The following is a 10,752-nucleotide window of genomic DNA, read 5'->3' as shown; positions in this document are numbered from 1 at the left end:
TAGGTCCATCTACATTCACAGATAGATACTCCAGGGTGGGCCCAAAGCCACAAAGGGGTCTGATGTTTTAATAACTTTTGGAAAATTAGTTTTCTTTATTTCATATATATTATACATTATATATGATGCTATGGTATTGTAAATTACAAAGAAAAATCAAGGAGTTATTAAATATCAAAACGTCTTCCTGACTTCGTGACCTTTGGCCCACCCTGTATAATCCCATCCTTCTACTCCCTGGATTCGAGTCTTTTTTTTGGGGGGGCAGGGTAATGAGGGTTAAGTGACTTGCCCAGGGTCACACAGCTAGTAAGTGTCTGAGGTCAGATTTGAACTCAGATCCTCCTGAATCCAAGGCTGGTGCTTTATCCACTGCACCACCTAGCTGCCCTGATTTGAGTCTTTCAAACTAGAAGAGACTTTAGAGCTTTTGAAGCAACCCACCGTACCACACTGTCACTTACAGTGGCATGGGCAAGTCCCTTAACCTCTCTGGGGATTCAGGTAGTCCTCTGTGAGCTTGAGGAATTCTGGCTGTTCACCTTGGCCAGCATGACCTGGTTTGAAGGTCTAAGGGGAATCAAAAGTGTTGAGCATTGTAAGGGGGTTCCAAGAACCACTGCATTTTTTATCAGAACTCTTTGTTTCCAACCATTTGTTCTCCCCACCCAAAGAAGCATGGCTCATTGGAAAGCATGCAATATATGGAGTCAGAAGACCAGGGATCAAATTCTATTGCATGTACCTACTAGCGTTGTGACCTTAGACAAGTCACTCCTCAACATCTCTGGTCCTTAGTTTTCTCATCCTCGAACTGGGGGTGGGGTGAGTTACACGGATGCCTCCTAAGGTTGCTCATTATTCTGCAGCTATGATTCTGGAAGGAGCTTTCAAACAAGGGTCTTTCCATTTCCTTCCCACAAGAGCCGGTTCAGGGTATGAGGCCATCTAAATCCAACCTAATTTACAAGGAAATACGGACATGTTTTTCCCAGGCCCCTGTTCATCCTAGAAGGATCATACTCATCCTTTCTCTCCTCCTTATCTGTGCATGTGAAGACTTCCCCCAGCAGAATGGGCGGGTGAGAACAGTTTGTTCCAGTGACCATGAAGAAAGTTGAGCCAGGGTCTGTGGAATGCTTAGAGCTTGGTCAGGCATCAAAGACTCCAAGGTCACCCACTGCATCCTGGGTCATCACCAATCATCCTGACCTTTGTCTTTCCGCTGGACTTGGATGTCTCTGGAAGAGAGAGTGAGACTCATGACTCCGTGCAACTCTGCCTCACTTGAATCCAATTCACAAGCCAGTCCAGACATCACCCCGTGATGTCATTGGTCCTCTGAAGGAACAACATCTGTGACAGCTCCTAAAGGCTCTTCCCTGCCCATTCCCCTCTCCCATGCATCCTCAGAGATCTGCCAACATCATCTTCACAAAGCATAAGAAACTACACTGGGTTCTTTTTGCCTCCCAGGAGAGGGACTGGACCTGTGATTTCATTAGTATAGGAAAAGCCCAGTGAGGAACCTCCCTCTACCAAAGTCTCTTCAACTTAGTCTTAGTCTTAAAGAGTTGTCCAGGGCAGTGAGCTCAAACTCACATAGAAATGGGGGCCACTAAACCAGACATAAGTATCCCTTCAGGCAGCACATTGACTTAGACAACCACATATTAACATTATCTGTGTTTTATTGTGTTTGTGTTTATTTTGCTAATTATTTCCTGATTACATTTTCACCTGTGGAGTGTTGCTCTCCAGAGCATTGAAAGGTTGGTTGAGGGACTCACCCATTAGACACACAGCCAGTATGTGATCCAGGTGGGATGTGAAGCTGGCTCTTCCTGGCTCCGAGGTCACTTCTGTCTCCATCTGCTATGTCTTGCTGCCCCCTTTTATTGCTTCTAGGATAAAATACACATTCATCTACTTAATATTTCAAGCCCTTCACTCTCTGACCTGAGCCTGCTTATTACATGTTGTGGTTGTTGTATATCTTTCATTCTTGAAGAGGACCATGACGTTGGGGTGATGTCATGACTTTGCAGCGAATTGGATTTAAGTGCAAGCTCACCAAGCTCACTCTTTCCTCTGGAGCCATCTGGGTCCAGTGGTAAGTTATAGATCAGGACAACTGGAGATGGCCTGGGGTGCAGTGGGTGACTTAAGCTAAGGTCTTTCCCAGGTATCAGTTTGTCTAAGTCAACTCCCATTCAGTAATTAAGGCTAGGTAAGAAATGAGGCCAAGAAAGGCCTCTTTTACCCAGTTAAAAAAAAAATCAGTCTGGGAGAGGAAGAACCTCAGGGTTTCTGGCCCAAAGAGAAATTAATTGCTATTTACACTTTCCCTGAGCCATTGGAGCCCAAACAATGACCAAGTGAGGCTTAGGCTGAGACCTATTGTTGGCCAATCAACAAAAGCCTAGTGATTTGGGTCTAAAGCCTGGTCCTTCAAAAAGAATTCCAGCCCATAAACCCCAAGATATTATTCCACATTAGTCCTTTCCATGGAGCCAAAGTGACTCCTTTCATCTTCAAACAGCATCCCGTGGCCTTTGTGTATTTGCCTAGGTTAGCTCTTCTGCTTTACTCCCAGTACCCATCATCCCCTGGTTTCTCTCAGTTCGTCTTCTACAGGGAAGATTTCCTGTTCACCTTAGTGATTTATTTCTTTGTTGTTTCGTCTTGTAGAGGGCAGAGTCTGTTTTTCATTTTGTCAGTCTGTATATATGCCTGGCACCAGGCACAGTGCCTTAGGAGTCTTTGGTATTGTTTAAAACAAACACACACACACACAAACAAATAAACAAACAAACAAACAAAAACCCTTGTACTGTTGGGTTGTATGGGACAAACTTTCACTGCAGAAATAAAGTGTATCCCTACAGCCTCAAGTTTCAGAGCAGTGTTAAGCCCCCACAACAACCATTTGGAAAACCCAGAGCCTATTTTACCTGCCTCTCTAACTCCTTCTCATACTACCTTTGACCCCCTTCCTTTCTGCTCTCAGAATCAAACAGGTCAACCTCAAAGTATAGTGGATAGTGGTGGGCAAGTGGGAAGTGGTGGAAGGGTAGGGAAACCTGTTCTCTCCACTTCTTGTGTGGTAGCACTTCTTCCTGGATGGTGATTATATGAACAATTTGGTGTAGTATAAAGAACATGGCATCTGTAGTCATAAGACATGAGTTGGAATTCCAGTTCTGATTGCTTTGTGACTTTGGGGAAATTGCTTAACTTCTCAGACCTTTCGTTTTCTCATCTTTAACATAAGTAGGTTGAACTAGGAAATCCCCAAGGTCCCTCCTGTCTCTTAAATGGTACTACCCTGAGGTTCTCAGAAAACAAACAAACAAACCACTTGGCTTTTTAGACTGCATGAGGGACAATGGGCAGCGTGCCATTGGCCTGTGGCAATCTGCTTTCAAAGAGCAGTGGCAGCTTTTTAATCACTTTTTAATAATAGTAGAGACAGAGCATAGCGTATGGAGAGCCAGCTTCAAGGCCAGGAAAACCTGGGTTCCAATCCCACCTTTGCTGTGTGACCCTGGACAAGTCATTCCACCCTCCATGCTCTAAGCCAGTGGGATCAAACTCAACCGCTGATAATCCTTATGCAAGGATCCCTGCTGGCCACAGATTGACTTCGTTTTGAATATATCTGTATTTTATTCTATTTTTATTTCTTTTGTTAAATATCTCCCAATGCTGTTTTAATCTAGTTGCTGCATGCTGAAGGGTTGTGGACTGTAGCATCCTGTGGGCAGGCCTGGAGTTTGCCACTTACTGCAAGCAGCTTTGGTTTCCATTCAAGCCCACAAGCATTTAGGAAGCTCCCACTAGGTGCAGAGCTCAGGGCTTGGCCGTGGGGAAACCCCACGTGGAAAACAAGCTAGTCCTTGGCCACAGAGGAGCTTGGGGGTAATCAGATGTTTCCATCCGTATGTCTGATTTGTAAATATGATCTGTAGAACTGCAAAGGGGTTTCATATGGCACATCTACCTAGGGCCTTGGCCCCTCAGATTCAGAGGTGGGGGGGGGGGGGGCTTCAGAGATCACCCAGCTCCACTCCCTGACTTTACAGTGGAGGCAACTGAGGCCCTGTGAATTTAAGTGACTTTGCTCAAGGTCACCCAGCTAGTAAATGGCAGGGTTGCGATTTGAACCCAGGTCTGTGGGCTCCAAACGCAAGCTTCCTTCCAGGGCACCACGCTAACACTGGGGGAAAGGGAGTCGTGATCTCTTTATGTAATAGTGGGAGCATTAAGGAGGCAGCTTGTTTCCCTTCAAGATCTCATTGAGATTGCAGAACTGGCAGAATGTTAAAAGTGGATGGGGCCTTCCCAGTCCTCAAGGCCGGCCCCCCCCTTTCCCCCCCCTTAATAAAGGGCTCAGGAAGATGTGCCCTAGGTCACAGGGGGAGTGAGCGGCCCGTCGGGGCTCTGGCCTCTGCCCCTCCGAATCTCGCTTCTGTAAACCCATCAAGGAAGGCTTGGGGAGGAGGTGGCACCTGAGGCAGGCCTGGAAGGAAGGGAACAAGTGGCAGCGGGTGACAGCTAGGGGATGAGTAGGGATGGAGAAGGCTTGAAGGGGGTTGCTATGACATAAGGCTGGAAAGGGGAGGGGGAGCCCGCGATGGGCAAAGATGCTTATGTGTTTGTTACACTCTCAGCAATGGGCGAATCACAGAAAGTCGAGGAGCCCAGGAGTGCCTCGGTCAGCCGTGGGCCTTAGAGGGGTTGTCGTGGCAGCCGTGGGCAGCGGGGCCGGAGGCTGGAGGCAGGTGTGATGGCTGAGGGCCTGGACTAGCGAAGTCGCTGCAGATGGCCGGGCGTGCCAGTGGCTAGCCAAAGGCCGGCTCATCGGGGGAGCCGAACGAGGGGAGGAGGGCTGCGTTCAAATCCCAGGGCAACAGCCGCAGCCTCGGGGCTGTGGTTCCGCAGCAGAACTCGGGGGAGCCAGAAGCCGAGCGGCGGCTGGAGGCGGGGGGCGGCGAGGGGGGGGCCGAGCAAGGAGGAGGGCTGTTGGGGGGGGCGACGGAGCGAGGAGGAGGAGGAGGAGGGGGGGGGAGGAGGGGGGCCCGAGGAGGCTAGAAGAGGAGGAAGGGGGACCATGGAGGGAGGAGGAAGAGGAGGGGGTGCGGCGAGGGGGGGCCACGGAGGGAGGAGGAGGAGGAGGAGGAGGGGGGGCATCAGGGCTACGGCAGCCAGCAGAGTCGCGACCGCCGCCGCCGCCGCCGCCGCCGCCGCCCCTGCCCCTGCCGCAGCCTCCTCTCTAGGCGCAGCCGCCGCCTCTCCTGCAGCAGCCGCAGCCTCCTCCGCCGCCGCCTCTCCCGCCACCACCTCTCTCCTGCCGCAGCAGCCTGTGCCGCCGCCACCTCCTCCTCTCCCTCCTCCTCCTCCTCCTCCGCCTCCTCCGCCTCCTCCTTCTCCTCCTTCTTCTTCTCCTCTCTGGCCGCAGCCTCTGCCTTTCCTGCCGCAGCCGCTGCCTCTCCGGCTGCTGCTCCAGCTCCTGCTGCCGTTCCTGCTGCCCTTCGTGCTGCTGCTCCAGCTCCCGCCGCCGCCGTCGTCTTTGCCGCAGCCGTCCCCGCCCGGGGCTGAGGGCTCGTCCGATCGCCAGCGCCGCCGCTGCCGCCGCCGCAGTCCGGGCTCCCGGGAGCCAGCCGAGCCGCTCAGCGCCAGAGCCGCGGAGATGGGCAACGCGGCCACCGCCAAGAAGGGCAGCGAGCTGGAGAGCGTGAAGGAATTCCTGGCCAAGGCCAAAGAGGAATTTCTCAAGAAATGGGAAGCCCCGGCGCAGAACACGGCCCAGCTCGAGCACTTTGACCGCATCAAGACCCTGGGCACGGGCTCGTTCGGCCGCGTGATGCTGGTGAAGCACAAGGAGACTGGCAACCACTTTGCCATGAAGATCCTGGACAAGCAGAAGGTGGTGAAGCTCAAGCAGATCGAGCACACCCTGAACGAGAAGCGCATCCTGCAGGCGGTCAACTTCCCCTTCCTCGTCCGGCTCGAGTATTCCTTCAAGGACAACACCAACCTGTACATGGTGATGGAGTACGTGCTGGGCGGGGAGATGTTCTCCCACCTGCGGCGCATCGGCCGCTTCAGCGAGCCCCACGCACGCTTCTATGCTGCCCAGATCGTCCTGACCTTCGAGTACCTGCACTCGCTGGACCTGATCTACCGGGACCTGAAGCCCGAGAACCTGCTCATCGACCAGCATGGCTACATCCAGGTGACGGACTTTGGTTTCGCCAAGCGCGTCAAGGGCCGGACCTGGACCCTGTGCGGGACCCCCGAGTACCTGGCTCCCGAGATCATCCTCAGCAAGGGCTACAACAAGGCCGTGGACTGGTGGGCCCTGGGAGTCCTGATCTACGAAATGGCCGCGGGCTACCCCCCCTTCTTCGCTGACCAGCCCATCCAGATCTACGAGAAGATCGTCTCCGGCAAGGTCCGCTTCCCCTCCCACTTCAGCTCCGACCTCAAGGACCTGCTTCGCAACCTGCTCCAGGTGGACCTCACCAAGCGCTACGGCAACCTCAAGAACGGAGTCAACGACATCAAGAACCACAAGTGGTTCTCCACCACCGACTGGATCGCCATCTACCAGAGGAAGGTGGAAGCCCCCTTCATCCCCAAGTGCAAAGGCCCTGGCGACACGAGTAACTTCGAAGACTACGAGGAAGAAGAGATCCGGGTCTCCATCACCGAGAAGTGCGCCAAGGAGTTTGCCGAGTTCTAGGCGTGGCCCCCTGGTGGCTTCCTTTTGGGGGCGGGGGTGGGGGGGTGGATTGATCAGCCAGAGGGCCCCAGATTTCCTGGCATATTCTTTTTTCCCTAGGGAGATCAGAAAGCTGAGAGGTTTGCAGGGCGCCAGGGAGATCCGAATACCAGGTGGCCCCCCTTTCCCTCTCCTTCCCACTATCCCCCACTGCTTTCCCCTGCTGGCTTACCCCAACAGGTAGACCCCATGGCTGGGTTCCCTCTGCTCTATGCCCAACTCCATGCAAGTTGTAAGTCAGTGTTCCAGCCCAAGCCTTACCATCGTCACCAAACCGAGATGCAGCTTTTTTCCACCCCGACTCCCTCCCCTGGGTGGTCTATTTGTTCCACAGGTCAGGCCCCTGCTTTGGGAGCTCCTGAAGATTCCATTGGTGCTGGATAGTTAGAGCAGGGGAGCCAGGGGGACCCCAAGTTGGAAAACCTACGATCCCTAAGACTGCTGCAGTTCCCCATTCTCCTTCATCCTCTGCCTAACCTCCCCTATAACCTTAGGAGCGAATCCATGGGCAAAAAAAGACAGACAGACTTAACTGGTTCCCCCCACAAACAGAGATCCTACCTAGGCAGAGCTTTAGGGAATGCATCGGGGCTCCTGTATATGAAAACAAAATTTTAAATATCATTTAGGTTGTACTTACCCCTCCCTCCCTCCCTTATTCCCTTCCACCATCCCTAACTGTCCCAAAGAGATTTTAACGTGTCTGGTTTTGCCTAGGTCAAAGGCCACGGAGCTTTTAACCTCTGGGATCTCTCTCAGCAGATGATTTGAACTGGGGCTATGGCCTACCGACGGGGATTTCTTGCTGCTGATCTCATCCAGGGGTTTGTGAAAACAATCGCCAGAGCCCCATTGGGGGTATCCTGCCAAATTGGAAAGAGCCTTACCTATCCTCACCCCCCCACCCCCAACTCCCAATGATTTCCCTCCCTCGGGACCTTCCCCACTCCCCAGTCTTGCCTCCCTGAGGCTGGGGCGCCAGAAAGAACATTACCCACCCCCACCCCACCCCACCCCACCCAGGCTAACTGGTTTTTGATCCCTGCCAAAGAGGTCTCCCAGAAATTCCTGGGCCACACCTCCTACAATTTAGCCATTCTTATCTATAGATTTTTAAGCCTCAGACGCTGATTTCCCACTCTGGCTGGGATTGTCAATCCGAAGAAGCTCGTTGGAGGCGATAGCCCACCCTGGGTTGGGAGAGGAGGAGGGGGTAGGGAAGGGGGGGGGGCTGGGAGCAAGGGAACAGGAAGTGGCATAGCTCTAAGGTATAGAGCTTCCTTTTGCCCTGGGAATGTCAATTTTATTCACCTGGTGGCCTCGCCACTATTCCCCATCCCCAGAAGCCCCCTCCATCTGGCTTAACTGACAGCTATCCATCGCTCCTCTCACTGGCCCCTTGTTGAGGCTTCTGAATTATCCTAATTGCTTCCCCTCTCTCTAGCAAATAGCTCTATGGAGAGCAGTCATCTTCTCTCCATCCCCCTTCGCTTGTGTGTCCCTCTCTCAAATTTCCCCCACCCTTGAAGGAGCTCAGAGGCCAGGTGGAGGGGTGGGGGATACCTGAGAGATTCAACCTGTGTGATTCGAAGACATCTGTTTCACGGAAATGACTTCCGCTATAATGGTGTGCTTTGTTGTGAACATTATTTGAAATCCATTACCAATAAAGTTTTGTTTTAAAAAAAAAATCTCATTTACCAGCTGTGGGGTGTGTGTGTGTGTGTGTGTGTGAGAGAGAGAGAGAGAGAGAGAGAGAGAGAGAGAGAGAGAGAGAGAGAGAGAGAGAGAGAGAAGGGGGGATAGAGACAGGGGGAAGAAGGGAGGGGGAGAGGGAAGGAGAGAAATAGAGGGAAGGAGAGAGAAGAGAAATGGTAGGGGGAAGGGAAAAGAGGAGACAGGAGAGAGGGTGAGAAAGGGGAAGAGATGAGGGAGAGAGACAGAAGAGTGAGACAGTGAAAGCTGAGGGGGAAAGGAAAAGGGGAGGGGGAGGGAAAAAGAGGAAGGGTATACAAAAAATAAGGGAGGGGGAGAGGGAAAGAGAAAGGGAAAAGGGAATGCAGAAAAAAGAAGGGAGGGGGAGAATGCAGAGAAAAGGGAGGGGGAGAGGAAAAGAGAAGGGAAAAAGTGAATGCAGAAAAAAAGAAGGGAGGGGGAGAGGGAGAGAGAAGAGAGAAAGGGAATGCAGAAAACAGAAGGGAGGGGGAGAGGGAGAGAATGCGGAGAAAAGGGAGGGGGAGAGGAAAAGAGAAGGGAGGGAGGGAGAGAATGCAGAAAAAAGAAGGGAGGGGGAGAGGGAAGGAGAGAGAAGAGAAACGGGAGGGGAAGGGAAAAGAGGAGAGAGGAGAGAGGGGGAGAAGGGGAAGAGATAAGGGAGGGGGAGAAAGAAGAATGAAAGAGAGAGTGAAAGCTGAGGGAGAAAGAAAAAGGGGAGGGGGAGAGGGAAAGAGAAGGGAAAAGGGGAATGCAGAGAAAAGAAGGGAGGGGGAGAGGGAGAGAATGCGGAGAAAAGGGAGGGGGAGAGGAAAAGAGAAGGGAAAAAGTTAATGCAGAAAAAAGAAGGGAGGGGGAGAGGGAAAGAGAAGAGAAAGGGAATGCAGAAAACAGAAGGGAGGGGGAGAGGGAGAGAATGCGGAGAAAAGGGAGGGGGAGAGGAAAAGAGAAGGGAGGGAGGGAGAGAATGCAGAAGAAAGAAGGGAGGGGGAGAGGGAGACAGAAGGGAGGGGGAGGAGGGAGGAGAAAGAAGGGAGGGGGAGAGAGAAAGGGAAGAGAGCAGGAGAGAGAAGGGAGGGGGAGAAGGGAGAGGGAGAAGGGGAGAAGAGAGAAAGGAAGGGAAGAAGGAGAGAGAAGGGAAGGGGAAAGAAGGGAGAGAAGGGAGGGGAGGGGGAATGAGAGGAAGAGGAAGGGAGAGAAAGAGAAAGAGGAAGGGGAGAGAGGAAAGGAGGAGAGGAGAGAGGGGAAGAGGATGGAAATAGATGGAAGGGAGAAAGAGGAAAAGGGAGGGGAGAGGGAGATGGAGAAAGGGAGGGGGAGAAGGTGACACAGGGGAGGGGTGAGGGGAAAAGAAGGGAAGGAGAGGAAGGAGGAAAAAGAGAAGGGAGGGGAAAGAGAATAGAAGGGAGGGGGAGAGAAAAAAGGAGAGAGGGAGAGAGAAGGGAAGGAAAGAGGGAAATAGAAGGGGAGAATGAAAAAGAGGGAGGAGAGAGAGGAGAAGAATATGAGGGGGAGAAAGGAGGAGAGAGGGAAAGGGGAGGGGGAGAAGGAAAGGGGAATCAGACAGAGATTTAAAAATGAGAGAGAAGGGGTGGTCGTTTCATGCAACAAGGCCCCAAAGGATAAAAGAGAAGATTAGCTCAAGTGTACAAGTAGAGGGGTTGACCTTGGGGAAAAGGAGCCCCCCCCCTTTTCTCTGAAATAAGAGGGAGAGAAGAGCTGGTGGGTAGATGGTTAGTTTTCTAGTTATGGAGGAATGATGGGAGATCTCAATAGAGATGACCTCACTTTTCTCAGGGAAGGAACTTATACTGAGAGAGGGGGAGCTTGGGAGGAAAAAAAGCCAATGGCTTGTGGGTTGGCGTTTCCAAGGCACCTGAAGGGTTTCAAAGAACAGCACACCCATGACCTTACACCAGCCCCAGTGCAGTGGGCACTGCATGTGTAAGCAAACTGAGGCTCAGAGAGGTCCACATTCGCCTATAGTCACTCAGCTAGGAAGCATCTGAGGCAGCAAACAAATACAAATTCAACAGCCCTGCTGAGAACACACTGAGTAAGTGTCCAGTTAATTTTCATATTCAGGTTTCTCATATACAGGAGACTTTTGGTAAAGGAGAAAAAACAAAACCAAGTCACCCCCAAATTATACAGAAGTTGAGGGAATAAAGTGACCTTCAATACCAGTGACAGGGTACAGTCAGTAAACCAAGCAGCAGGATTTTGGAAAGTGCCCAGAATTAGGAATCAGA

At 52.1% G+C, this 10,752-nt stretch overlaps 1 protein-coding gene across 1 annotated transcript; it reads left to right on the top strand.

Moving 5' to 3' along the window:
- The first annotated feature begins 5,300 nt into the window (after positions 1–5,300).
- LOC122733568 (cAMP-dependent protein kinase catalytic subunit alpha) lies at positions 5,301–8,483 on the top strand. The gene has a single exon (XM_043974084.1). The coding sequence runs from the start codon at positions 5,693–5,695 to the stop codon at positions 6,746–6,748; it is 1,056 nt and encodes a 351-aa protein (XP_043830019.1). The 5' UTR covers positions 5,301–5,692; the 3' UTR covers positions 6,749–8,483.
- The last annotated feature ends 2,269 nt before the right edge of the window (positions 8,484–10,752 follow it).

This window comes from Dromiciops gliroides, chromosome X (assembly GCF_019393635.1).
Source record: "Dromiciops gliroides isolate mDroGli1 chromosome X, mDroGli1.pri, whole genome shotgun sequence".
Lineage (NCBI taxonomy): Eukaryota > Metazoa > Chordata > Mammalia > Microbiotheria > Microbiotheriidae > Dromiciops > Dromiciops gliroides.
Note: the sequence above shows the minus strand (reverse complement) of the source record. Positions and strands in the feature narration are given on the sequence as shown.

Bases quoted from the DNA above. Each gene is read 5' to 3' on its own strand.
- LOC122733568 (XM_043974084.1), top strand. From the start codon at position 5,693: ATGGGCAACGCGGCCACCGCCAAGAAGGGCAGCGAGCTGGAGAGCGTG.